The sequence below is a fragment of the Eptesicus fuscus genome, chromosome 4 (assembly GCF_027574615.1).
Source record: "Eptesicus fuscus isolate TK198812 chromosome 4, DD_ASM_mEF_20220401, whole genome shotgun sequence".
NCBI classification, from domain to species: Eukaryota; Metazoa; Chordata; class Mammalia; order Chiroptera; family Vespertilionidae; genus Eptesicus; species Eptesicus fuscus.
In genome coordinates this window covers 9,271,914-9,299,319 of record NC_072476.1, presented here as the reverse complement: position 1 = coordinate 9,299,319, position 27,406 = coordinate 9,271,914, and the positions used below count along the sequence as shown (strand labels likewise).

At 50.1% G+C, this 27,406-nt stretch overlaps 1 protein-coding gene across 1 annotated transcript in view; it reads left to right on the top strand.

Moving 5' to 3' along the window:
• The window catches only part of KATNIP (katanin interacting protein), a 203,661-nt gene that overhangs the window by 134,380 nt on the left and 41,875 nt on the right, over positions 1-27,406 (top strand). Inside the window, exons 10-15 of the mRNA XM_054714549.1 lie at positions 3,218-3,396; positions 4,394-4,459; positions 6,148-6,254; positions 8,009-8,111; positions 12,108-12,323; positions 22,947-23,084. Coding sequence (XP_054570524.1) covers positions 3,218-3,396; positions 4,394-4,459; positions 6,148-6,254; positions 8,009-8,111; positions 12,108-12,323; positions 22,947-23,084 — 809 coding nt within the window. The remainder of the gene's footprint in view (positions 1-3,217; positions 3,397-4,393; positions 4,460-6,147; positions 6,255-8,008; positions 8,112-12,107; positions 12,324-22,946; positions 23,085-27,406) is intronic.

Sequence of the window (27,406 nt, the reverse complement as noted above, 5' to 3'; positions counted from 1 at the left end):
GGTTTCACAAAAATTTCATATTTGAGCTTTTCCTGAAAAAATAAAATGGCAAATACTAGGAGCACAGGCCAATATGGCAGGTGTCGCCTGGAGCCGGGCGTTGGCTCCTGACTGAGGGGGGCCCAGCCCCACATTCAGTCTTACTCGGGGCGCCTGCCTCTGGTCCCTGGGCATTTGCATTCACAGCCCCTCTCCTGGGTACCCGGTAGAAATTGGTAGTGCCCCATTTTAGTTTGGCTTTTCCGTAAAAACCCATAGCCCCATCACCCAGCGCCTGGCTGTACTGGAGGTCACCCGTGGAGCTGCCGTGTCCCCTCCCTCCCCTGCCAGTGCCCCTCTTATGCTGCTCCTTGAACTGTCATTCAGACACAGCGTTCTAACAGCACATAGCAGAGGTCAAGTGCTCCAAGAGGAATCAACAGTGATGGTTTCTGGAGGTCATGAGGATGGAAGGACGCTGTTTTTCAACAAGCCTTATACCAGGTCATGTATATATGACCCCCGCCGTGCCAACTCAGCAGCTCCACTTTGATGCCAACACATCCCGGACCCAACCTGTCCAAACCTGAGCCCTGCTCCTTCTTCTAAACCTGCTCCCCACAGCCCTCCCCAGCTCAATTGAATGCAAGTCCATTGTCCATTTCCTCAGGCCCAAACCCAGTCACCCGTGGCTCCTCTCTCTCCCCCAGCCGCACCTACGCTGTCAGAAAATCAGTGGATGTGCAGAATCTGCGCTCCGTATCCCTCTGCCTCTGCTCCCATGCCTCCCTGCACAGCTGCACTGGCCGCTGACCGGCCTGTCTGAGTTCACCCTCACCTCCCTCCAGTCTGTTCTCCACCTACGTCAGCTCTGGTCATCCCCTGCTCTAAACCCTTCCGTGGTTTCCCACTGTACTCAGAGGAATGGCCTTACTGTGTGACCTGGCCTTCCCTCTGCCCCAGCCCGAGGTGCCTTGCTGCCCACGGACACCCCGCAGGCCTCTCGCTCTGCCCTGGTGCCTGGGCCATGCTTCCCTGGTGTTCCCTGACGCCCACCCTCCACCCCGCACCCCATCTCCTTTACCCTGCTCTGCTTGTCTTGTTTTTCCATGTCATTTTCTGCTAACACCCTGTACTATTTATCTTTCTCTAGCTATTGTCTCTCTCCCCAAGGGTGGGGGATCTTGATCTGTCTGATCACTGCTATGTCCCCAGTGCCAAGAACAGACCTGGCAGAGTAGCATTCAATAAATTCAGTAGGTAAAAGCCTCTCTCAAGATCCCAATAGAAATATGTTGAGCAGTGTTGTTTTAAGAAATCATTGAAGGGTCTTCTTTGTTTTCTTTAAATTGATTTCTAGAGAGAGAGGAAGAGGGAAAGAGAGTCATTGACATGAGAGGAAAACCTTGATTGGCTGCCTACTGCATGCACACCCCCTGCCTGGGATCGAACCCACAACCCAGAATCAACCAACAACCTTTCGGTGCACAGGACGACACTTAACCAACTGAGCCACACTGGCCAGGGCAAGCAGTTCTACTTTTAAGTGGAGATTTTTTTTAAACATAGAAAGAATCTAAATATAAACAATTGAGAGGATGTTATAGTGAGCCCCATGTGTCCATTACCAGCTAATTTCATTTCCTCTACTCCCCAGATGATTATGAGGCAAATTCAAGTCATCGTATTATGCTGTAGCTATTTTAGCATGCTTTTCTTTTTACAGCTATATAGTACTCTACCATTAGGTGGATATACCATAATGTATTTTATTCAGCCAGTCTTATTGGATGTTTTTTGCATATCACTTTATACTTTATAAAGCCAATTTTCCACTACTGGAACTTCCAAAATCAACTGTACCTTTGCAATACTATTTTTCTTAAATTGAAGAGTAATTTTTTTGTAATTCTTGTTATTCCTGCAAAAACAAAATAAAGCAGAAATATTTCACAATACTCATCCTTTTGCCCTGGCCAAGTGGGTTATTGGTTGGAGCATTGTCCCACGTACCAAAAGGTTGTGGGTTCGATTCCTGGTCAGGGCACATACCTAGGCTGCAGTTTCAATCCCCAGTCAGGGAGCATACAGGAGGCAACCAATCAATGTTTCTCTCTCACATAGATGTCTCCCTCTCTCTCTCTCTCTCCCTCTCTCTCTCTCCTCTCTCTCTCTCCTCCCTCCATCCCCCCCCTCCCTCCCTTCCTCTCTCTTTAAAAAATCAATAAACATATCCTCTGGTGAGGATTAACAAATAAATATTCATCTTTTTCCATGATATTATGTATTATTCCTTATAGATACTTTGTTAGAGGTTAATTTTTAATAACTTTTTATTTTGATATAATGTCACACTTAAAGGAAGTTGCAGGGATAGTACAAATGACCTCCCATAAACCCCTCATCCAGGCTCACCAGTTGTTAGCATTTGGTCCCAATTGCTTTATGATTGCTGTGTGTGTGTGTGTGTGTGTGTGTGTGTGTGTGTGTTTTAATATTTGAGATTTTAAAAAAATACATCATTCCCCTTTATCCCTGAACACTGCAGTATGCATAGTTGCCCTTCTGTATCTGGGGGGGATTGATTCCAGGACCCCTGTGGACACCAAAATCCGATGCTCAAATCCCTTATGTAAAATGGGGTAATATTTGCATATAACCTATGCACATCCTCCTGTATACATTAAATGATGTCTAGATTATTTATAATACCTAACACAGTGTAAATGCTATGTAAATAGTTATTATTCTTATTGTTCAGGGAATAACAACAAGGAAAAAAGACTGAGCACGTTTAGTACAGAAGCAATGATCACAGGCCTAACTAAATAGTGCACATTTGAATCTGCGACTGTGGAGCCCACAGATACAGGGGGCTGGCTGTATCTCCTGAGAACAAGGGCATTCGTTTTATGTTACCACAGCACACTTAAGTTATGAAATTTAGGCTAATTTAGCATTAAGACAATGCTGTTATCTAAGCTACAGACTAGGTTTGGATTCCTCCCCTTGCTAAATGGTGCTCTTACAGCTAGCTCCCCCAGTCCAGCCCCAGAATGGCCACTGCCTGCAGTGGTATGTCTGCCAGTCTCCTTTCATGTGGCAGCTCTCCAGGCTGTCTGTGTCTTTCATGACCTTGACATTTGTTTTATAGATTGTTCTCAACTTGAGTCTGATAGTTTTTAAGTTGCACTCTGAGAATGCAATCTAAAGGGAGACCCCCTGTTTTTGCCCCCAGGACCGGGAAGCCGACGGGAGCGACCCCTATCAGCAGCCCGAAAACCTGTGCTCCAGGCTGAGGACCGCCAGGAAGACGCATCAGCTGTGCTCCGAGCCATCCAGGTGGAGAATGAAGCCCTGCAGAGGGCGATCCTGAGCAGAAGGGCCGAGCCCCCCAGCAGCCAGCTGCAGGTGCCGGTGTGTTCCCTGGCAGGGGGAGGGGACCTAGGAGGACTCTGCTACTCCGGGGCCAGGTGTCTGAGCAGCGCTGGCACCGAGCACGTGGTGAGGAGAGAGTGACGTGTGGGCATCTTTGACCTCACACTGACCTGCACTTTCATTGCTTACTGCACAGTCCCTCACCGCCTGCCAGAGGTTCCATTTCCTCCACCTTCCCATTTTCCATTTACTGCAGAAAGCCCAAGTTGAATGCCAATATGCCTCTAATCCTTGCCGATTTCTCTGCAAACCTGACACCTTAGACTAGGGTTGCAAACTGGAGGTAAGAGAAAGGATGGAGTAAACGGCAAGCCCTGGCTTCTCTGGAAAGATGTCACTCCCAGAGCATGAGCCCGACAGGCCTCTGGGTCCTCCCCACCCCTGCAGTCCTGCCCGCCTGCTTCACCTGCTCAGAAAACCTCCCTGGCCCTACAGTGTTTGAGTTTGTGCCTCCTGCCCTGGGCTTTGAGCAATAAGCAGGAGAAACAGTGGGGTGAGCAGGGCCCCTTGTGTACCGGAGGCCCTGACGTGCTTCGGCGTACACATCCTTTCTGAGAAGCACGCTCTCTGACTCAGCTGCTGAAACCTTTGACCTTAGCTTGTCCCACGGATGCTCACAGTAACCTTGAAACAGGCAGCACTGTTTCATCACTCTATCTACAGAGGTGCTGATGGCACCAGGGAAGCAGGGTGGCTCACTCAGGCCATGTCTTTGGAGGGGGCCCAGGTCTGCCTGCCTGCAAGCCTGGAGCCCGTCAACACCACCCATTGCTTCGCAGCCTCCAATGTGGCCTGTTCTTTGGGACGTTCATCGAGCGGCACCTGTTGTGTTTTCCTGGAGCTCAGTCCTTTCCTGGTGTCTGTGTGTAGGAGATCACAGGACGGTCCCTGCCCCTCTTCACCCTCCTCTGTCAGTGAGGCGTAGACAGTGGATGGCTTTGTTCTGACCTCAGGTCATGTGATTACATCATTCCAGGGCGTGGAGGAACCCCCAGCAAAACCGTGGACTGGTCTGCTGAAGGCACAGGAGGAGAGCCCAGAGGTCAGTGGAGGCCCGAGAGGAACAGCAAAACCCATGCCCACAGCACCTGGTGCTCCAGAGAGCTTTCCTCACATCACCCAGCAGGTCCTCGCTGCTCCTGGGCACGGAGCTGTCCTGCCCATTCCATGTCCTGCAGGGGCTTAGCCAGGCCTGCTGACTCCAGTTTCTTGTTACATTTCTACTTCCTGACAAGACAACACCAAAAACAGATCTTAGTGTTCTGAGTAAATAAATTCTAGCCCTATCTACCTAGGTCAATTAGACCTATCTCGGCAAAGACAGACGGGAATTAATAAAATGCCCAGGAATGTCTTTTAGGTTGTGCTCCAGTCTGTGCTGTGTGCTCAGAATACAGATCAGATTAGCCCCTGGCCTTGAGAAGCTTTTAGGCAGCAAGCAAATGAAGCCATAAATAAACAGGTGACTTCAGAGAGATGACAAAGCTGACTGGGTATGGGATGGTGGCTCTCTCCGGCAGGTGGTCCAAGGAGGCCCCTTGGAGGTTGTCCCATGTGAGCTGAGCCCTGTGTGTTAAGAAGGAGCCAGCCAGCAACAGGAAACAGCATTTCAAGTAGGAGGAACAGGGAGCAGCTTTGAAGTGAGAATGAGTTGGCAGATCAGGAAGAAGCCTGGTTTTGGGGAGAGGTGGGGGATAGGAGAGGAGAGAGCATCCAGTTGGGATAGAATGGTGTTCAGGCAGCACCGAGAGCACTGTGGAGGTTTCTCTTTGTATCCCTCTCACTTGTTCTGCTGTTTCCTGGTCATCTCAAACCGTCCCTGGCTGATGTCCGGACAGGTCTGCAACACTGCCCGCCCTGTGCTCCAAGGTTTCTGGATGACCTGACCCCGACCCATAGCGCTTCCAGTGACTGAAAGCATTTGCAGATAGAGAGCAGAGCACATTTCCAGTTTAGATGATATATTTTGAAAAAGGGGGAAAGGCGAAAGGGCCTAATGATGTTACTAGAATTCTCCATGGAGTCCCATTACTTTGTCGCAGATAGAACATCCAGCTGGGATAGAATGGTGTTCAGGCAGCACCGAGAGCACTGTGGTGGTTTGTTTCTCTTTGTATCCCTCTCACTTGTTCTGAGATGGGGAAAGGTGTTGATGAAATTTATTTTTATTTTTCACTTACTGATTTTAGAGAAAGAGAAACATCAATTTGTTGTTCCACTTATGTATGCATGCATTAGTTGATCCTTGTATGTGCCCTGACTGGGAATCAAACTCACAGCCTTGGTGTATCGGGGCAATATCCTAACCAACTGAGCTACCCGGCCAGGATCTAATTTTTTTATTTTTAAGGTTCTTTGGAGCTTAGGGCGGAGAGAAAGAGAGGGGCAAAGAGAAAAGGTACGCACCTTGAGGGAAGAAGAGGGGAAAGGCACGGGCCTGAGAGAGAGTGCACACGGAGAGAAATTTTTCAATAGCTCATTGAAGCAGATCCTTTCCTGGGACTTCCCAGATCATAAGAAACTGACATCCCTGTCTTTTGGCAAAGCTCACGGGAGGGAGTTCTTGATCTCATCAGTACCGGCCAGACACTGTCACAATCACTCCTGTCCCCTGCTTCCTGCAATGGGACTGGTGACCTGAGAAGTATGTCCCTTTGACCATGGCTCTGCTGTATCTTGGGCCAGGAGTGTCACCCCAGACATCTGTTTAATAAGCCTTTCCATCCTCAGCTGCTTCCCATCACCATGGAGACCAACACGGAGGAGCCATCCCAGGCGGCAGGGGGAGCCAGAGCAGTCAGCGCAGCCATTGACAGAATCGGCCTTTTGGGGAGCAGGTACTTGCGAGGACTTCAAAACAAAAAGAAGAAACCTATGGCAGTGCAGCTGGGAGGGCCTAGCTTACTGCAGACCATTTAAAACGCTCCTTTAGACTGCACCCTCCCTCACCCCCACTCTAGCCCTAAACGCAGAAGTGACGATTTCTTTCAGGCAAGTGTCTCTTTGCTTGTTCAGTTCAGTCCAACCTGGGAACACTTCACCCTCCTCAAAGGTGCCCATGGAAGACCCCCCCCAGGGCAGTGCTGAGCTTGTTCCCAGATGGCCTGGGGTGAGGCGGGGCTGGCGGTCCAGAGCAGCACCCTTCTTTTCTCTGTTAACACTTGTTCTGATGCAGCCTTCTGCTCCATTAACATGCAGCATCGGTTATTGGAACTGTCAAGTTTCATTATCAAATAAAGGCTTTCCTCTAGTTTTCAGGCAAAACTGATCTTCTGAAAGCTGCACCAGGTTGAGCCTATGTTTACAAGCACACACTGGCCCACAGCCATGCCCGGGCACCGTGCGGAGCCCGCTCACTGTGGCTGCACCACTGCCCGTGCCGGCTGGGGGCGAGGGGTGTGCAGCCTTACACAGCACACGTGGGGGTGTTTGCAGACAACACTGCTGGGTCTGGAACCCGGGGCCTCAGAAACCCAAGGTGCAGAGTGGTCTCTAGGCCAGGGGTTGGCAAACTTTTTTGGTAAAAGGCCAAATAGCAAATACTTTTCACCTTTTGTGTGTTTGTTTTAACCACCCTTTAAAAATGTAAAAACCGTTCTTAGTTTGCAGGCCATCTAAAAGGCCACAGGCTGCATTTGAGCTGCAGGCTATACTTCGTGGACCCCTGTTATAGATTTTTGTTGTTGTTAATCTTCACCTGAGGATATTTTTTCCCATTGATTTTTAGAGAGAGTGGAAGGGAGGGAGGGAGTAGGGGGGAAAGAGAGAGAAAGAAACATTGATGTAAAAGAGACACATTGATGGGTTACCTCCCACCTGCGCTCTGATCAGGGCTGGGGATTGAACTGCAAGACAGGTATGTGCCCTTGACTGGGATTGAACCCAGGAGGACCCTTTGGTGTGTAGGCTGACGCTCTAACCACCTAGCCACACTGGCCAGGGCCTGTTGTAGACTCTTACCAGTTACTAGTGAGCTTCAGCTGGCCATCTTGCCCCACATGGTTTCTTTTACTTAACTGGTCTCATCACTACTTTTACAATTATTTATAGAGGAAAACATCCCGTGTGCCCCTTTGAACTATATGTGGGGTGAGTATAGTCGACCTTTGAACAACGCAGGTTTGAACTGCGTGGGTTCACTTATACGTGGTTTTTTCAATAAGTGCACAGTTGGCTCTCCATATCCCGGGTTTTGCATCATGCATTCACCAACTGCAGATGGAAAGCAGTGTTTGTGGTCCAGGCTGGGAGTGCATGGAGGCAGGGCCGAGTGGGCACACTGTTCCGTGCCGTTTCATATAGGGACCTGAGGACCACGGAGTATGCCATCTGCAGGGGATCCTGGCACCAACCCCACACCGATACTGAGGGACTGTCGTTCAGTTTGGGGGGAGTCAAAAGCTATACACAGATTTCCACCTGTATGTGTTGGGAGGTTGGTGCCCCTAACCCCTGCATTGTTCAAGCGTCAACTGTACCTTCTCCTCACGTTGTCCCACGTCTCTGAGGTAGAACAGAAGTGGGGCTTTGCTGGGAATGTCCTCTGTGTGTAGCATGTGTTACCTGCTTGCTAAAACAAGTCCCATTTCAGGCAGCAGCAGAAGCTTCTGGAAGTCCTCCGGGCCATCGAAAGCGACTCTGCCCATGTCAGCCAGGTGGCTTCCCCAGCCGAGGAGCAGGTGCTGGCCTCAGAGGTGAGAACGGGCCCGCAGGGATGTAAATGCCCTCAGTGCCTCTCCTGGAGCTGAGGCTGGCAGGGCCCGTGTGCGATCATTTCTGTTCCGTGGGATTGTTCTGATGGCGGCCACCTCGGCGTCTTTCTGCCGCGTGCATGTCGCCTCCTCCCCAGCACAGACAAAGGTCGCCTCCTCCCCAGCACAGACAAAGGTCCCCTCCTCCCCAGCACACAGACAAAGGTGTGGTGGAGCAAGGCCTTGCAGCTCTCCACACAGGGAACATACACAGCACGCGAGCCCCAAGGAAAGGCCCCGCATCGCTGGTAGCCAAGAAATGCAAACTCGAGCAGCCTGCATGTCCCGTGGGACATCCGAGTGAGTAAGTGACCTTAAGGGTAACCTCTGGTGCTGGCAAGGTTACAGAGGCCGGCCATCCTGCCCTGCTGGCAGCAAGGAGACGGTGGACGCTCTGGAAAAGCAGACGGGCTGGACTTAGGAAGCTTAGAAAGAGCCTTAGCAATGCTTGTCTTCCAGCCCAGTAATCCCCCTTCCTCACCCTCGGAAGTCAGCAGCAATAAAAAGCTATAGGCACAAAGGTGTCTGCTGCTGGGTTATTGGAAGTAGAGAAAAATGAGGAAAAAACCCAAAAATAACATAAATGTGTCTTAATAATGGAGGTAATCAGGAAAGTGTGATATATCAGCATAATGCAGTAGTATAAAAGGATGGAAATCATCATTATGGAGATTACCCAGATAGAAAATGTTAAAGCTGCAAGGTACCTGCAAGAGGTGACATTAGTCTTCGTCTAGTTCAACGTGACGGCACAGACACGGAGCGGGACATCCGCTGCACAGGGGCGCCCAGCGAGGCAGGGGATGGGAGTTCTTTCTTTTGTGTCAGCAGGTGAGTGTCCTGGCGCATCCTCCTCACCCCTCCCTGTACCCAAGCCCCTCTTATTTGGTTGGTGGTCACCAGTCTTACGATTGGCCAATGAGGACTTAACATGGAGCCTCTCAAAGTCGCATGTAAGACTCACAACCGCAGAAAGCCCTGCACACACGCGTCCTCCCCCCCCCCCCCCCCCCGGCCCGGGACGAGTCTCAGCTGTGCGTCTGGCACCACCATTTAAGGGTGAGAGACCTCAGACAAGTGTCTGACTCTCTGGTCCTGGGAGTGCGTGGCCATCTGTGGGCTGGGACAGGGGAGTGAACGCTCCACGCCTGGCACAAGGCAGGGAGGAGCTGGTACACATCAGTGGAAAGTTGGCCATCTAGAAAGATCTAGAAAAGTCAAAGCTTTGTTCCCCCTGCTTGGAAGTTGCCTTCTTAGCTGTAAAGGTGCTAAGTGTGCTGAAACCAGCCACATTGAGACCTGCCTGGGTTGATCGAGTCTCTTTGTATTACAGGAGTCAGAAAACTTAAGGCAAACTGATTCCCAGAACAAAGCGGAGACAAATGACCGGGGCTTGTAGTAAATGCCACAGGGGGGCCAGGTGGGGTTGGTCCAGCAGCGCACACTGTCCTCAGTGTCAGCTGCATCCCTGAGCCCCTCCCACCACCACGCCCTCTTCTCTTGCCCTGTGGCCCCTGATAGCTGGAGCGGTTCCCACCTCTCACCCGCAGACCCCTGTCAGGAGAGAAGGGCAACCCTGCCCCGCAGATCACTCAGCCATTCCTTCTGCTGGTCCAGGGGACCGGACACACTGGTTCCTGGGGTGGGAAAGGGTTCATGCGATACCTCAGGGCTGAGGAAAGAGAAGGGGTAACTCCCCCCAGGAAAATCCAGTGGTCCTGATGAGAGAGCCGAAGCGAGTGCCAGGGACCCGGAGCCTTCCCCCCTCCTCCCTCCCCCCCCCACCCCAGTGTTGGTCTCAGACCCTCTGGAGGGACCTAAATCTCGCGATTCAGAGCAGGAGTAGCCGTGGAGTTGCAGCACTGATAAGATGTGACACTTCCTCAGTTAATAGGCCCTTCAGCTCCTTCATTCGGAAACTCCCTGCGGGAACTTGCACATCTGAGATTGCACTTGGTGTGAGATCTAGCCACCCCTCTGCGAGGCGGCTCGCCGGCCATCTGGCCCTCCTCCCTGCAGCCAACAACCAGGGTGCACCGAACCACGCCTTCACGCCTCCCGCACAGCCTCCCACACGGCCTCCCACACCGTCTCCTGCACCGCTCACCTGGCAGTGCCTCTCACAAGCACAAGCTGGTTAACCTCCCAGCCCCCACTTCAGCCAGGCCAGCTTAGGTGTATCACCATTGGCCAAGCCTGGACTCGGACCCAGGGCAGCGGAGGGCTCAGCCGGCCCTGCACCGCACAGGAGCAGGAAGCCAGCACAGGAGGAGGAGGCTGAGGGGTCTGTGGGCCAAGCTAATAAAAACGCCCGTGTTCCTTCTGGGAGCCATGAGCTGACCTCCCTCCCTCCCATCCTCGTCCCCAGCGTGTGGCAATCAGGGCTCCTCCAAACACATGCTGAGAGCCAGAGCACGTGTGGCTGGCTATTAATTAAAAAAAATAAGTAGGGAACATTTGCTGTTCACTTGCTCAGCTCCCTGCTCACAGAACCAGTGCCGATTTTTACCAGCGCTAATTACCAGGGGGCATGTGCACGTGGGGATGTGCCACTTTATGAGTGACTGATCCGTGGCCACCCAAGGGGCCTCAGGAGGCCATTCCACAGTGTGGCCATTTACTGATGGCATCCACGCAGCCTCTCAGATCGAATAGCCTGCCCATGAGGGAGGCGGGCATCAAAACCAATGGAGGAGAGCCCTGGCCAGGTGGGTCAGTTGGTTGGGGCATCATCCCACACACCAAAATATTGTAGGTTCATTTCCCGGCCAGGGCACATACCTAGGTTGGGGGTCAATGGTTGGAGTGTGTATAGGAGGCAACCGATCAGTGCCTCTCACATTGATGTTTCTCTCTCTCTAAAAATCAATAAACATATCCTGGGGTGAGGATTACCAATAAATAAAGATGAATTTTGCCTACTTGGAAAAAAACAACAATGAAGGAGAGAAATGGGGGAATGGACACACAGGGCCAGGACTCGGGACAGGGTCTGCTCTGGTACTCATATCTCACTTAGTCTTGGTGGCAGGTGGATGGAGTCATCTCGGGTTCCTCAGCTAGACTGAGAGATGTCAAGTGGCTTGTCCAGGTCTTGTATTATCTACTGCGTTATTCTGCTGGGCCTGCCCTAACAAATACCACACTCTGGTGGCTTAAATAAGACTCATTTTCTCATACTTCTGGAGGCTGGAAGTCCACGAGTGAGGTGTTGGCAGGTTTGGTTTCCCCCGAGGCCTCTCTCCTTGGCTTGCAGATGGCCACCTTCCCCCCGTGTCCCCGTGGCTGTTTCTCTGTGCATGAGCATCCCTGGTGTCTTCTCACGTGTCCAAATTTCCTTTGATGAGGACATTGGTCAGAATGTATTCCCATCCTAATGGCCTCATTTTAACTTAATTACTTTTTAAAGGTCCTATCTCCAAATACAGTTATACTTTGAACTACTGGGGTTAGGGTTCAGCATGAATGTGGGGAGACCTGCCCAATTCAGCGGAAGTTGTGACATGCCTATAGGACTGAACACCTGGTAGTGCGGAAGAGGCATGCGTGATGTTCAGACAGAATATGCTGCCTTTTTTTTTTTATGTTACAAGGAATTATATTCTTAGATTAACATAAATCCAAAAGTTTTCTTTACAAACCAGCATAGGATAAAATTAATAGAAATAAAAAATTAATTGTAAGGTCCCCTCCCCGCCCCCAAATATGCTGCCTTTTAAGCAGGAAACACTAGGTGCCCATGTACACAGTAGCTGTGTTTCAGTCTTCACAAATATGTGCTTGTTTAATCTTCATGGTAACCATAGGTACATAGTAACTGTCGGTCCAGGGTGCTGCTCTTACCCTCCGGCACGGAGGGTGGATGGCCTGTGGCTCGGTGCTGGGGCTGGAGTCGGCCTGCCATGCTTCATCTTTGGCATCATGTTTCTCTCCTTTAAGGACAAGTTGGGGGTGAAAGCAGAAGAGATGAAAGATGCCATCTACGTGACGATGGAAATCCTGTCCAACTGGGGCAGCCCGTCATGGGTGGGCCTCACCGAAGTCGAGTTCTTTGACCTGGACAACACAAAGCTGTACGTGTCACCTCATGACGTGGATATCCGTAACGCGGACACGCCGGGGGACCTGGGCCAGCTGGTCAACAGGAACTTGGCTGTAAGTGGAGGCGGCACTGCATTGAGGCTTGGCCTTGCATTAGGATGCATCTTCTCTGCCCATGACGCGTCCTCGCTAAAGGTGGGGTGTGAGCAGGGGACAATGCAGTTTCCCCTATTACTCATCCGGACCGTGTGGGAAGGAGCTGTGGCAAAGGTGGAGGGCTCCACACTGTCCCCCAAACTCTTCCCAGATCTCTGCTCTGCGGGGTTTTCTTGGGAGAGGGGACGAGGAGCCAATTCAGCCCTTTTCTCCATCTTGCAGTTTACAACAGTCACTGCCAAACATGGGACCTCAGAGGTTATTGAGGTAAACGTAGCTGTTTTGTAGCTAAATAAACGAAGGCTTTGAGAGGGCTTTGACTTCGCCAAGGTCACACAGCTGGACGGTGGTGGGGCCAAGTGCACATGCTGCAGCCAGCCTGGTCCAGGGCCCAGGCCCACCCCCTCACAGTCCTGCTTCCCTAGAGCATGGCGTTCATGTACCCAACAACGGGAATGTTCCTTGTCTTTAAATATCTAACAGGTTTTTTTAAAAAAGCACTGGCGTTTTCTCCTCCTGCCACTGCAAGTTGGGCACGAGGCTGTGAGCTAGCCTGAGACAGGATGCCCGGCAGCGCCATCTTGGCTGTGCCGTGCCTCCCATCCTTCATCTCCGGGAGGGGCTGGAGATTGGGAACAGAGGTGCCTCTGGGCCACAAAAGGGGCCAGGGAAGACTTTCCCTTGGGTGCTCTTTGGCACCTCTTAAGTTCCCTCCCATGTACATGTAAAGTATGGAAACTGAAAGCAGCCACCACATGCTTAGTTCTTGCTGTGCCAGGCATGGCCATGCGACCTGATTTATACCTAAGAGTGCACGGGCTCAAGGAGCGGAAAGGCCGGGCTTCACAGCTTCCCACTTCAGCTTCGTGACCCCAGGCAGCTCACCTCACCTCTACTTCAGTCTCCTCATCTGTAAAATGAGGGTGATAAGAATGCCTACCTTGACACAATGTTGTAAGGATCAAATGTGAATTTTCAGAGCTTAGTACCAGGTCTGGATCTTCCTAAGGCTCCAAAAATCAGCTGTCAGTGTTTTCACTGTTATTATTATTAACAGTATTAATAACACTAAGAAGTGGATATTACTATTCCCATTTAAAAGGAAAGGAAACAAGAAAGGGGGCTTTGAAATCCCTAATTCTGGAGTTCCAGGTATGGCCTTGGGCACCTTCTCCAAGTCTGTTTTTCTGCCGCCTGTAAAATGAGAGGGAGGTGCGTAGATGGATTTCTAATTTTGATTCCTAATTTCTAGTAACAGAAACTGAGTCTGGCTCATTTTAGCTGGTATGCTCACTGCCCCCAGGCCGGGAGAGGACAGGCCCATGTCATGGCAGTTGCAGGCAGCGTCCTGGATGCATGTGCACCGAGGGTTCGTCTTTTGGGGGAGATGGACAGTGTTTTGTTGGTTGGTTAATTGGACAGTTGGTTTGTCATCACTCTGCGTGATGAGTCCAGGAGAGGAAGGCTCCAACTTGGCTAGGAGGCTGGCCACCTTGATGCCAATGCAACCAAGATGCCCGCGGGTAGGGGGAACCCTCCCTGAAGAAGCTCAGGGTTGTTACTGAAAGAAAGGTGGAACAGGTGCTGGATGGCCGAGAGGCCCCAACCTCCACAGGTGGGACCGGGTGGTGTCTGCACCCTCCTGAAGAGCAGCAGCTCTGTGACCCTGAACCTTGAAAGAAACAGGTCCCCTTGGTCACAGCTGTGTGGGTGCCCTGGCCTTGCACGCCCTGCTCTGCTTGCTGCTTTGAGTCCCCGGGCTCCCATGTGTGCAAGCCCCAGCCCTTGCCACCTCTCCAAACCCCCTTTGCCCAAAGCAGTGGCATTTTGGAAGCTGCTGTGCAGAGCAGAGCATACCAGGGCCTATAAAAAGCATCACTGAGTTTGACGGGGACCGATTCTGATGATTGCTCTCCCTTCTCCTCTGTTTAGCAGAGGCTGGTGAGCTTTGCTGTGTGAGAGCAGCGAGGACTCCAGCCCGTGGTTTTTGTGGGTTTGGATTGTTTTCTTTTGGGCCTGAGGTTGGGACATAGGCAGCTACCTTGCCCTGGCTTTTGGATCTCTGGGTCCAGCTGTGGGGGGGCTGGGTTCCCCCTGCTGTGCTGGCCTGGGGTCTCCCTGATGTGGTCCCATGTGCCAGGCCTAGGACTGCCTCTTAGATTCACTGTGGGTTGACTCTAACGACCCACAGTATGCCAGCCAGACACCCCTCATCTAATCCTCCCATGGACCCTGGATCACTCTCCACATCTGATGAAGCTGGAAAGCAAGTCTCAGGGAAGATGGGTGACTTGCTCAGGCCGCACCGCTGTGAGTGGTGGGGCCGCTGAGAGCTGGACAGAGGTAATTGGGAGTGAGGGCTGAGTTCAGAAGAGAAGCTACTTGAAGAGGGAGTTGCCAGAAGATGACTTCACTGGTGAATCCTACTAACTAAAGAATTAATACTAGTTCTTTACATTCTCTTCTAAAACATAGAAGAGGAAGGAACACTTCCCAACTCATGAGACCAGGATTACCCTGATACCAAAACCAAAGATTTCCCAAGAAAACTTCAGGCCAACATCTCTTATGAATATAGATGTAAAATCTTCAACAAAACACTAGCAAGTTGAATCTGGCAGTTTAAAAAAATATTTACACATCAAGACCTCATGGAGTTTATCCCAGGAGCACAAGGTTTGTTTAACATATGAAAATCAATCAATAGACCATATTAATAGAATAAAGGGGGAAATAACCACATTACATCTTAATAGACACAGAAAAAGCATTTGACAAAACTGAACACCCTTTCATGATAAAAACAGTCAGCAAACCAAGAACAGAAGGAAACAACCTTAGCCTGGTAGAGGGCATCTATGAACACCCACATCACACTTAATGTGACACTTAATGTGAAAGACTGAAAACGTAACCCCAGATCAGGAACAAGACAAGGATGCTTTTTCATCACCTCTGTTCACCACTGTACTGGAGAACCCACCTAGGGAAGTTAAGTAAGAAAATAAAAAAGTTGGAAAGGAAGAAGCAAAACCATATTTGCAAGTGATATGGTCTTATATATAGAAAATCGTAAAGAATCCACAAAAATCACTGGTAAAGCTAAAATTAAGTTCAGCAAGTTTACAGGATAAAAGATTAATATACAAAAATCAGTTGTATTTCTATACACGAGTAATGAACAATCTGAAAAGGAAATTAAGAAAACAATTGTATTTTTATAGTATAAAAAAGCATAAGATATTTAAGAATAAATTCCACCAAAGAAATAAATGCAAGACTTCTACACTGAAAAGTACAAAATAGTAATGACAGAAATTAAAGACCTAAATAAGTGAAAAGACACCAGTGTTCATGGATTGGAAGAACTAAATGGTGTTAAAATGGCAATGGTTTCCAAATTTTCTACAGATTCAATGCAGTCGTATCAAAATTCCAGTTGTCTTTTTTGTGGAAATGGGCAAGCTGATCCTAAAATACATATGGAAATTTGAGGGACCCAAATTTGAGGGAACCAAAACAACATTGGAAAAGAAGAAAAAATCTGGAGGATTCACACTTTCCAATTTCTTTTTTTTTTTAAATACATTTTATTGATTTTTTTACAGAAAGAAAGGGAGAGGAATAGAGAGTTAGAAACATCAATCAGCTGCCTCTTGCACACCTCCTACTGGGAATGTGCCCACAACCAAGGTACATGCCCTTGACCGGAATCGAACCTGGGACCCTTCAGTCCGTAGGCCGATGCTCTATCCACTGAGCCAAACCTGTAAGGGCCGCACTTTCCAATTTCAAAACTAACTACCATGTTACAGTGATCAAAATTGTGTGATACTGGCATAAGGATGGGTATAAGTCAATGGAATCAAATTGAGAGTCCAGAAATAAACACATACATCTGTAGTCAATTGATTTTCAATAGGATGCCAAGACCATTCAATCAGTTAGGAATAATTTTCTCAACAAATGCTATTGAGACAACTGGATTTCCACATGCAAAAGAATGAGGTTGGACTCCTACCTCACACCATGTATAAAAACTAACTCAGTGAACCAAAGACCTTAAATATTAAGAGCTAAAACTATAGAACTCTTAGAAGAAAACACAGGTGTAAATCTTCATAGCCTTGAATTTGTCAATGGAGTCTTAGATATGACACCCAAAGAACAAGCAGCAAAAGAAAAAATAGATAAATCAGACTTCATAAAATTACATTTCCGTTTCAAAGGATACGAGCAAGAAAGTGAAAAGACAACCTATAAAATGGGAGAAAGTATTTTCAAATCAAATATCTGATAAGAGTCTAGTATCCAGAATATGTAAAGAACTCTTAAACTCAGCAATGAAAAGACAACCCAATTAGAATATGGCCAAAATACATTTCTCCAAAGAAGATATACAAATGGCCAACAAGCACATAAAAAGATGCTCGACATCACTAGTCATTAGGGAAATGCAAATCCAAACCACAAAGATACATCACTTCACACTCACTAGGGTGGCTATACTTTAAAAAAAGAAAAGAAAAAGGGAAACAAGTATTGGTGAGTATGTGCAACAAGTGGAACCCTCATATCTTGCTGGTGAGAATGTCAAAGTAAGGTATAGCCTTGGCAGGTTTAGCTCAGAGGTTAGAGTGTTGGTCCTTGGACTGAAGGGTCTTGGGTTCAATTCCCGGTCAAGGGCATGTACCTTGATTGTGGGTTTGATCCCTGGACCCCGTTGGGGCTCTTGCAGGAGGCAGCCGAAGGATGTGTCTCTCTCACATCAATTTTTTTCTCTGTCCTCCTCTCCTCCCTCCCTTCCATTCTCTCTGAAAATCAATGGGGTGGGGGGGGGGGGGGAAATATCCTCCAATGAGGATTTTTTAAAAAAAGTAAGGTGTAAGTCACTGGGAAAAATAGTTTGACATTTTCTCAAAAAGTTAATGTAGAGTTACCATGTGACCTAGTAATTCCACACCTAGATATATATACCCAAGAGATTTGAAAACATGTTCACACAAAAACGTGTACACATATATTCACAGCAGCATTGTTCACAGTAGACCAAATGTCCACCCACTGATGAGTGGGTAAAGAGCACATGGTGTCTGCACACGATGGAATATTATTCAGCCATAAAGAGGCATGAAGTTGTGCCACATACTGCAGCCTTGAAAACATTATGCTGAGTGAAAGAAGCCAGACACAGAGGCACATAGTGTATGACTCGCTTCTAGGAATGTCCAGGACAGGGAAATCCACAGAGACAGAGAGTGGCTGCCATGGGCTCAGGGGAGGCGGAATGGGGAGCAGCTGCTAAAAGGTACAGGGTAGGGTGTCTTTGGGGTGATAAAGTTCAGTGGAAAAAATAGTGGTGATAGTTGCACAACCTTATGAATGTGCTAAAAAAAACTACTGAATTGTACCCTTTAAGTGGTGATCTTCTTTTTCTTTTTTTTTCAATTTTAAAGGGGTATATTTATTTTAAACGTATATGTTGTTATTTCTCATAGAAAATGGTATGTATGAGTAAATAATTACAGTGAAAGTGATGTTACAATTCAAACAATTTATAAACTGTAAAGTTTCAAGGCATACAAATATATCTGAGTCTTACAATATTAATAATATTAAAGAGCACATTAAAACTAACATTTTTCAGGGAAGTTGTAGAAAGTGCACTGGCAGATTGGAATTGAACTGTTTCTAGGACAACAATGACCACAGTCCTACTATTAATTTTTTATTTGACCCATAATAGTGCTGCCTTGCATGCTAGAACACTGATTAGTTTCTGTCTCTGTAAAATGTCATGCAGTGTACTGATTGATAGGAGATGTAGATGTTACACAATTGACATCAAAAGAAATATCATTTTCCTTTGTCTGTGCTTTCATAGAATAGAGTCAGAGTGTATGTAAGTAAAGAATGATTGAATGATTTTATGGACAAAGTTAAAATATAGTCGTTAAGTGGTGATCTTCTTTTTCTTTTTTTTTAAGTGGTGATTTTATATATGTCAATTATATCTCCATTTTTTTTAAAGAACAGAAACATCCCAGACGCCCTTGCCCAGCTTCCCCGCTGATAACATCCTCTGTAATCACAGACCCTGGTCAGACCAGGAGGTTGACACTGGCTTAATGTGCAGACCGCCATGCACTCGTGTGTGTGTGTGTTTGCAGTTTGATCATATGTAGATTTGCATAGCCGCCACCACACTGAGGTAGAGAATGGCTTCATCACCACAGAGGAATTCCCGTGCAACAACCCTTAGTCACATCTCCCCTCACCTGTCCCTAACACCTGTGACCACCGATCTGTTCCCTATACGTTTTGTCATTTCAAGAATGCTCAATAAATGGAAGCTTACTGCATGTAATCTTTTGAAGACTGACTTTTTCACTCAGCATAATGCCCTTGACATCCATCCACATCGTTGTGTATATCAGTAGTTCGTTCCTTTTTGATTGCAGTGCTTTATTAATTGGGCTGACTTCCGAGGGCCGTCGGCATCTCCCTGCGGGCGGGTGCATCTGCGTTGGGTTAAGCTGGAAGAGAAAGCACCTTTGTCTTGGAGTTAGAAAGTGACCTCCTCAGGGAGGCCCTCCCTGACCATGCATTCTGAAACAGCCCTTCCATTGGCCATTAATAATTCTCTCTTATTTTCATCATCAAATGCACCCATGCTTTGTTTTTTCTTGTGTTTTCACTTGTTTACCTCCCCTACCAGCACAGAGCTGGGACCTGTGTCCCCCTCAGCGCCTGCTGAGCTCAGTGCTGGCGCCTCCCCTGCCCTTCCCACTTCGGGGCACACCATCCGCTGCTCGACCACCCGCACCGATGCTTCTCTGAAGGAGGATTTTTTTCTGGCCTCCAGGGCTCACGTTGCCTCGCATGCAGTAGGTGCCAGCTGGTGGGGAAGAGCAGGCTTGAGAGAGCACCCCACTCCCTTGTCCTGTGGGGGAGTCCCTCTGAGCTCCACACAGCTCCAGACTCCAGGTGGGCCGAGCTCCAGGGCCCACAGGAGTGGCTTGGTAACACACTATGGGCTGCCTCTCCCCTCTCTCTTCCCCGTGCTCCATTCAGTCTCCTTCCCTGTCTGAATAAACGCCTTCCGCTGGAATCCTTGCCTCGGGGTCTGCTCCTGGGGAATCCAGACTAAGACAAACGAATTAACGAATTAACGAAGAAGAGCCTGGGTGTGAGTCCGCACTCTACCACGTGGCACCGTATGTGCCAGAGACTCGCCTCTCAGGCATGAGAGAGCAGTGGCAGCACGAAGCGAAGGTGCCCTGTTTCTCCTGATGCCATCCTCACCACCTGTGATGGGCGGGCGCAGACGCTCTGCCTGCTGACGGGCACCTGGGGTTTGCCCAGCACGCTGTGGGTCAGTCGCCAGCAGCTTCCTGCCAGCCCTCCTCTCCGGCTCTGTGAAAGGAAACATCAGAAGCTGGGTTGCTAACGAGGCTCGGAGTTCCCTCTGGATTCGCGTTCTCTGACTGTGAGCACTAGATTCCCGCTTAGCCCTCCTGCTATTCCTCCTGCTGACAGAAAGTGAGGGAAATCATCGGCAACCCCGGGGTCAGCCTCAGTCTCTGCCTTTTTCAAACAGCCGCAGTGACCCAGTTTAGGCCCAGCTCAGCGAAGGGATGAGACTACCCCCTGGATTTTAGACGTGTATCTTGAGCCCTCGCAGCCGCCAGGGCACTGGAAGTCCTTGCAAAGCTTGAGAAACTTGCCAGAACAAGTCAGAACCCCTTGAACTCATCTCTCCCCCTCAACAAAAGCAGCCTCCGCCCTCCTGAAAGGCACTGTTGTCACTGGAACAAGCCGCCTTTGTTCGTCCCTGCAGCTGGAGCGGGGCCTCCATCTCCTGGGGCCGGCAAAACCCAGTCAGCCAATCTCCTTCCCCGGCTCTGTCACTTCGCAGGCTCGGTCCTGGTGACAGGAGTCTGTGGCGATGCTCCTGTTAATAAAAGGGACAACTTCAGCCAGTGTCAGGGATGTGGTGGTGGCTTATAGGCGCATGGGACTGGCAACTGTTCAGCCCCTAAGCAGAGACCCTAAATTCAAATGCCTGCAGGTCCCGGCAGAGGCATAATGAGGGAAGTGAAGTGGGTATGAAACGGTAGGGAGTGGTGGGGACTGAGGTCACAGAGAGCACCCGCCGATGGGTGTCAGGGACCCCGTGCTGCGACTCCAGGCTTTCAGGTCTGCAGAGAAGCAGGAAGCAGCCTGAGGAGCGGAATCCTCCCCATCGTCAAGTGTTGGCAGCGAATGTGCCTTTTTTTTTTAGAACACTCACGAGCCAAATAAAATAGCTGTGTAGGCCAAATTCAGTTTACAGTCTTTTTAAAGTTTCAATGAGAGGACTGATATTAGGAGGTAAATGTCACTTATCCATTTATTGATTCGTTCAACAAAGTTTTTTTGGCATTTATGATGTGCCAAGGAATTATGCTGAATGTTAAGGGTTCTGGAATGAATTTGATGTGACCACATCCCTTAAAGAGCTCCCAGCTGAGTGGGGGGTAGGGCCATGAACCTGAAGGCAGGTCATTGTGGGGGCACCTAGGGGAAGGCTAGCCTCAGGCATTTCAGGGAGCTGCAGGCACCCCTGGAGGGAGAGCGATGCCTTGAGGGTAGGGGGCAGGGGGGCAAAAGCACATTTGAGCTGAAATTCCCAGGGTGAGGAGGACAGGAAGAGGCTGTGCTGGTGTGGAGTTGTCTGGGAGAAGCTGAGAGGTTGGTCTGGACAGAGGACACGGGGCATTGGAAGATACAAGAGAGGCCACTAGAGCTGAGAGAAGTCCCCTGATTTGGCTTTTCCACCTGCACCAAAAGCACTCACGACAGAATTTTGTTGGTGTGAAGGAGAATGACAGCGAGGCTCTCCTGCTCTCCGCCCTTGGCCTTGAGTGTGGCCTAGGCCTGCTGGCCATTGGCTGGCAGAAGCGGCACTCTGGAGTCCTGAGAGGGGCAGGAGGACTCCCACGCTCAGTGCCACGGCCCCATCCCAACAAATTCCTGAGCCAGTTGATTTCTATTTAAAAATGTTTTTTATTTGACAAGGTTTTACAAAAGAAAACAAAACTCTGCCAGGTTTATCAGATAAGGCAAGTGGTGGCTCTTGTCCTGCCCTTCTCTCTAGAGCCCCCACCCTCAGTGCTTCCTCAAGGCCAAGCACAGCAAAGCCCTGCATTTTAAATTCAGTCTGATGGTGGGGCTGAAGGCCTGAGTGGCAGCTTTAAGCCAGGGTGAGGGTCAGTCCAGGTGGGGAGAGATAGGAGACCTACCCCCACCCCCGGATTCTGTAGAGAAGGGGCCTGGCACTCTGGGGTCTAATCCCCAAGCTGGGCCCCCAGCAGAGAGCACCAGAACTGAGAAGGGTACCCTCATAATATCTGGCTATGAAAAGTAGTGGGATTGCTGTCTGCCAGGGAGAGATGGCTAGAAATTCAGGCACCCTCTTAAAGGACCAATGCACAAAATTTCCTGTGGAGCCACTCACCTTGTGCTCTGGCAGAGGGAGGGCAGAGTGGACTGGAGCTGTGTGAGCAGAAGCCAGGATCAGGGGATCTGGGATAAGAGCTCAAAAGGCAGACACCCCAGTTTTTTGTGCTGAGTCATTCCCTCATGCTGTATCATCTTTCTCATGCAGACATTTTCTATATAGGCAGCTTTGCCTGGGGGGAGGACAGTTGACCCACCCTACTAGAAAACACCTTGTGCCATGGTGCAGAGTTTCCAAGGACTATTAAGAGAATAGCAATTAGCCTCCAGGCAGAAGCAATTGCCCCATCCTGTTAAAAAAAACTCTCACCACACCTGAAGATGATTGCCTGGAGCCATTCAAGTCAGAATCCTACCAGTCTGTAGGTAGAAGCAGTCTCTGGGGGCTTTGAGTCTTTGCCTGATCTAATTAGTCAGAAACGGTGTTTAACACTGTCCTGCACTAGAGATTGAGAGGCATAGCAGATCTACTTAATACACAGTCACAAACCCAAACATACAGCCAAAATGAGGAGACCAAGAAACAACCCCCAAGTGAGAGAACAAGAGAATTCTCCAAAAGAAGAGCTAAACAAAATAGAGATAAGAAATTTATCTGATATACAGTTCAGAAAAATGATGGTAAATATGCTCAACAGCATGAGAAAAGACATACTAACTATGAAAATAGAAATAAAGAATGACATAGCACAAATAAATAACACATTGGAAGGAATACACAGCAAGTTAGGGGAAGCTGAGGATTGAATCAATGAATTAGAAGACAGAGTTGAAAAAAATCAATCAGAGAACCAAAGAGGAAAAACAGAAAACAGGAGGACAGCTTTAGGGAGCTGTGGGACAATATGTAATGTAATAATATTTGAATAGTAGGTGTGCCAGAGAGGCAGAAAGGGAGACAGGGATAGAGAATGTCGTTGAAGAAAGAATGGCAGAAAACTTCCCTAACCTGGTAAAGGAGAAGGGGCCTGGCTGCCCGCCCTCAGCCCTCTCTGGGGTTTTATTAGGGTGGAGTCGCTACTGGTGCGCCTGGGGAAGCAGACATGTACTGACTGCTCCCCTCTCTTGCTGGTGTTTCAGAGCAAGAAAGACTCCTCCTTGTGGACCTGCCCCTTCCACCCGCCACTGCAGCTCTTCTTCGTTATCCGCAGCACGAGAAGGCTTCGTGCCTTTGGTCTGGCCAGGATCAAGGTTTGGAACTACTGGACGGCTGATGGCGTAAGTACCAGGCTCTGATGCTTCCCTGGGCATTAGGCTTATAGGAGCACCTAGTGCTACCTAATAGCCTGATTCCTGAAACTGCAAAATGGGTGCCGGGAGGCCCTGCTGGGGTGGCAAGTGCCTGTGGGGGTGTCACAGCCACTGGGGCAGAGTCTGCGCTCGGAGGTCTAGAAGGGGTACTTAGGTCACCCTTTGGGGGAACTGGAAAAATACCAACTGAGGCTCAATTTTAACTAATGAAACACACACGGAGAGGCTATGTAACATGTCACAAGTCACACAGCCAGTAAGCGTCACAGTAAGAATTTGAACCCCTGAGGTCAGACTTCATGCCCATTTGCTTAGCCAGCTCTTTTCACACTGTAATCCATGATGACTGCCGTGGGACTTGCTAGAACGCAGGGTCTTCCCCACAGGCCGAGGGCTGTGCCCCCGCTGCGGCGTGTCCAACCAGCTCCCAGGTGCCAGCGCTCCTCGTGCGTGCACCCTGCTCTGTGCTTGGCTGCTCCTCTGGTTTCAGAACTCCTCCTCTCCTCTGCCCTCCCAGCACCCCTACACCCAGGCCCTCACCTTTCTTCACTGGACTGTGTTTCATGCATCCATTTGCATCCATCCCTTCATTTGACATTTACTACTGAGACATAACTAGGGGCCATCAAGCTTTATGATCAATTGTGAGGACTCTGATGTCAGACACAGTCATGCCCTGGAGATACTCTGCATCTGACAGCTGGCAGACACATAAATGAGGAATAGTGTAGTGTGACAAAGACCTTGGTAACGAGCCCAAGGTGCTGAGAGTTTCAGACAGAAGCTACTGGGACTCAATGGGAGCTCAGTGACTGAGGAAGGATGGGAACCCTCAGCCTGTTTTCTTCCCCCTCTTATGATAGACATGGGGATGAAAATTGTCCTACTTCCCTTTCCACTATAAGGCAATTTATAGGACAAGTGAGATGCTAAATGGGACCCCACTCTGAACTCAGCCTCAATATTGTTAGAAGGATGCTAGGGCATGGTGGGGAGTGTGGTAGACTGGCAAGCACAGGCCACTTTAATATATATATATATATATCTCCTATCTAGTAAAAGAGTAATATGCAAATTGACCATCACACCAAGACAAAAGATGGCTGCGCCCATGTGGACACAAGATGGCCACCACAAGATGGCCTGCAGGGGAGGGCAGTGTGGGAAGTTAGGGGTGACCAGGCCAGCAGAGGAGGGCAGTTGGGGGAGACCCGGTCAGCAGGGGAGGGCAGTTGGGGGGACCAGGACTGCAGGGAAGGGCAGTTGGGGGGACCATGCCTGCAGGGGAGGGCAGTTGGGGGTGATCAGGACAGCAGGGAGGGCAGTTAGGGGTGACCAGGCCAGCAGGGGAGGGCAGTTGGGGGGGACCAGGCCTGCAGGGGAGGGCAGTTGGGGGGGACCAAGCCTGCAGGGTAGGCAGTTGGGAGCCAGCAGTCCTGGATTGTGAGAGGGATGTCCAACCGCCCATTTAGGTCCGATCCCAAACAGGCGGTTGGACATCCCTCAAGGGGTCCCAGATTGGAGAGGGTGCAGGCTGGGCTGAGGGGCACGCCCCCCCCCCCCCACCGCCACCGCACGAATTTCGTGCACTGGGCCTCTAGTGTGTGTGTGTGTGTGTGTGTGTGTGTGTGTGTGTGTGTGTGTGTGTGTGTATATTGATTTCAGAGAGGAAGGGAGAGGGAGAGAGAGATAGAAACATCAATGATGAGAGAGAACCATTGATCGGTTGCCTCCCGTACACCCCACACTGGGGATTGAGCCCACAACCTGGGCATGTGCCCTGACCGGAAATCGAACTGTGACCTCCTGGTTCATAGGTCGATGCTCAACTACTGAGCCATGCCAGCCATACATACAGGCCACTTTTGACCTTCAACTAATGGTTGCCATGTAGGAGGGCCAGCCAGCGCTGCTGGGTCCTCTGAGCATTTCCAGGAAGCTGAGAATTGGATTTTGCTATGAGCCTTTCTGGTTTGTGAATGTCAGTAGCTAATTTAAATTCTGTTGAAACCATAATATAATTCAAATCGAACTCATCTTTGGGCTGGAGCTGGCCTGCCCCACACTGTCACCCCTGGGGCACGTTGGGCGGGGTGGGGCTGCCTCAGGCTGGGAGAGGTCTGGGAAGGTACCTGAAGGAGCACATACCTGAGCTCCTCACTAACCTCCATGCTAGATACACCCAGGCCTCTCCCATCCTGCTCAGCTCCAAATGCCTGCCTCTAGCTCGTATTCCTGAAAAACCCAGATGGTCACTGTCTCCAGGCAGCCAGCCTGACCCTTGCACTACTCTGGACCTCACGAATATGCCCCCTCACCCTGTTCTAGGATCGATGCCTGCCTCCCCCACAGTACTGGGGGCCTCCTGGGAGCAGGGCCTGCATCGTCTCCCCACTGCCCTGTCAAAATAGACATGCATGGTTGTCAGATGAATGAATGCGTTCATCCCCAGGAATGATAAGCAGTTGTCTTGCCCTTTTTGACATCCCGATGAGAGACTGAGAGCGTTGCTTAGAGGTCTGTGCCTCTGCCTCCTTCCTGTCCGCCCTCCCTACTGCTTCCTGCTGAGACTCCCACCCAGCGGCCAGCCACCTTGAAAACAAATACGTGCAAGGCTCTGGGGATCTGGAGGCTAATGGCTCTGTTCACCCACGACGCTGCTCAGAGAAGTAACAGCTTTCTCTGATTCCTGTCTTGGAGTTTTTAAAAACAAATACCTAAAGTTAAAATTTAAGAAAAGTCCAAACCACTGGAATAACTGAGGAAGTTGCAGGGAGAGTGTCAGCCTCCCCTGCCCCGCAGGCTGGCCTACTCCCCCCACCCCCCCAAAACCTGTGTGCTTAGGGGCTCTCCCCAGACCCTGAATGCAGCCCCAGCACGGCATGGCCCCAGCGCGCACCTAGCGTCTAGGGCTGTGTCCTCTCACGCCCAAGTCCGTGGGGTGCTTCCTGGCCGGTGGTCCTCAGCATCTTCTGGAATGGGCGATGAAACTGCTGGCTGCCCAGGCCTGCGCCCTGTCGCTCAGCCCTGACGTTAATATGTATCTCAGGCCGAGCAAAACGGATTTTCTGTGCTGGATGACAGAGCAGGTAAACGTGGTCCCTTTGGGCCGAGGCCTGCCTCTGTAACCTGCACTCTGCCCTCCCTGTGTGCTGAGCATAAAGGAGAGGAGGAGGCATCGGAGTGGCATTCGGATGCGTTGCAGAGCTGAGGGCTGGAGGGATGAGAGGCGCAGGCATTCCCACACACAGTGGAGTGTGGCAGGGGCGCCGCTACCTCAGGCACACCCACCCACCTGCTGCCAGAACGAACGGGGGCAGAACGCACGCAGGAACGCAGCTGAGGTTGGCTTGATTTCATATTCTCCGCAGCATGCTGCTGCTGTGTGTTTCAGGAGAGACAGAATGAGAGTTCATGGAAATACAGCTCAGCCTGGGAGTCACGGCTTGTTAATACAGTGTTTTGTGTATGGAATCCAAGGAAGAAAAGTGAGAACCGAGAGCTAATCCAGTCACAGCTTATTTAGAATAGAAGAAAAGAAGGTTCCAGAGAATACACTGCCTTACGCCCTCAGGCTAACTTTTATGGGCACCTTTCCCCTCGGCAGGTGCTTCGGTGAGAGAGCTGGCCCAGAGGACGGGCCTGAGGGGAGAGGAGGGCGGGAGGCTCGGATCCCTGCAGGAAGGCAGCACGCCGCTGACGGCGCTGGCCACAGCTGCCTCTCCCAGGGCTGCGTGTGCAGACGGGCGCGAGGGAGAAGGGGCGAGGCACGCAGAGAACATCTGATGCCTGAGCACCCCAGTGAACCCCAGCGATTCTGCAAGGTCCGTGTTGTCAGGCCCCGCCATGTAGACGGAGATCTGGGGCTTGCTCAGTGAGATCCCACCAGGCAGAGATGGGGTCTCTTTCGCCCACTCTGCTTGGAAATGGCTGCCCGTCGTAAGAAAGATCTGGAACCTTCCTTCTGGTTCATCAAGGAGAAGCTGCATGAGTGATGCGTGATGTCCGCCTTGGCTCGGGAGGAGGACGTGATGATAGGCTTGTCACAGATTTTTAAATTCCCCAGGTTAAGTGACTGCCCAGCTAGTGAGTGGCAAGCGACAGCGCTTGGAAGGGAGCTGAGGTCTGTTGGGTTTTCGCTGGATTTCTCAGCACTGCGTCCCCGCAGAGTGACATCTGTCTCCCTTTATAGTATGTAATAACCGTCCAAAGGGGGCTCCCGCAGCTCCCACCACCCTTCCACTTTCCTTTGTGACAACCTGCTCGTGACCTGCTACCAGCCTTCAGTA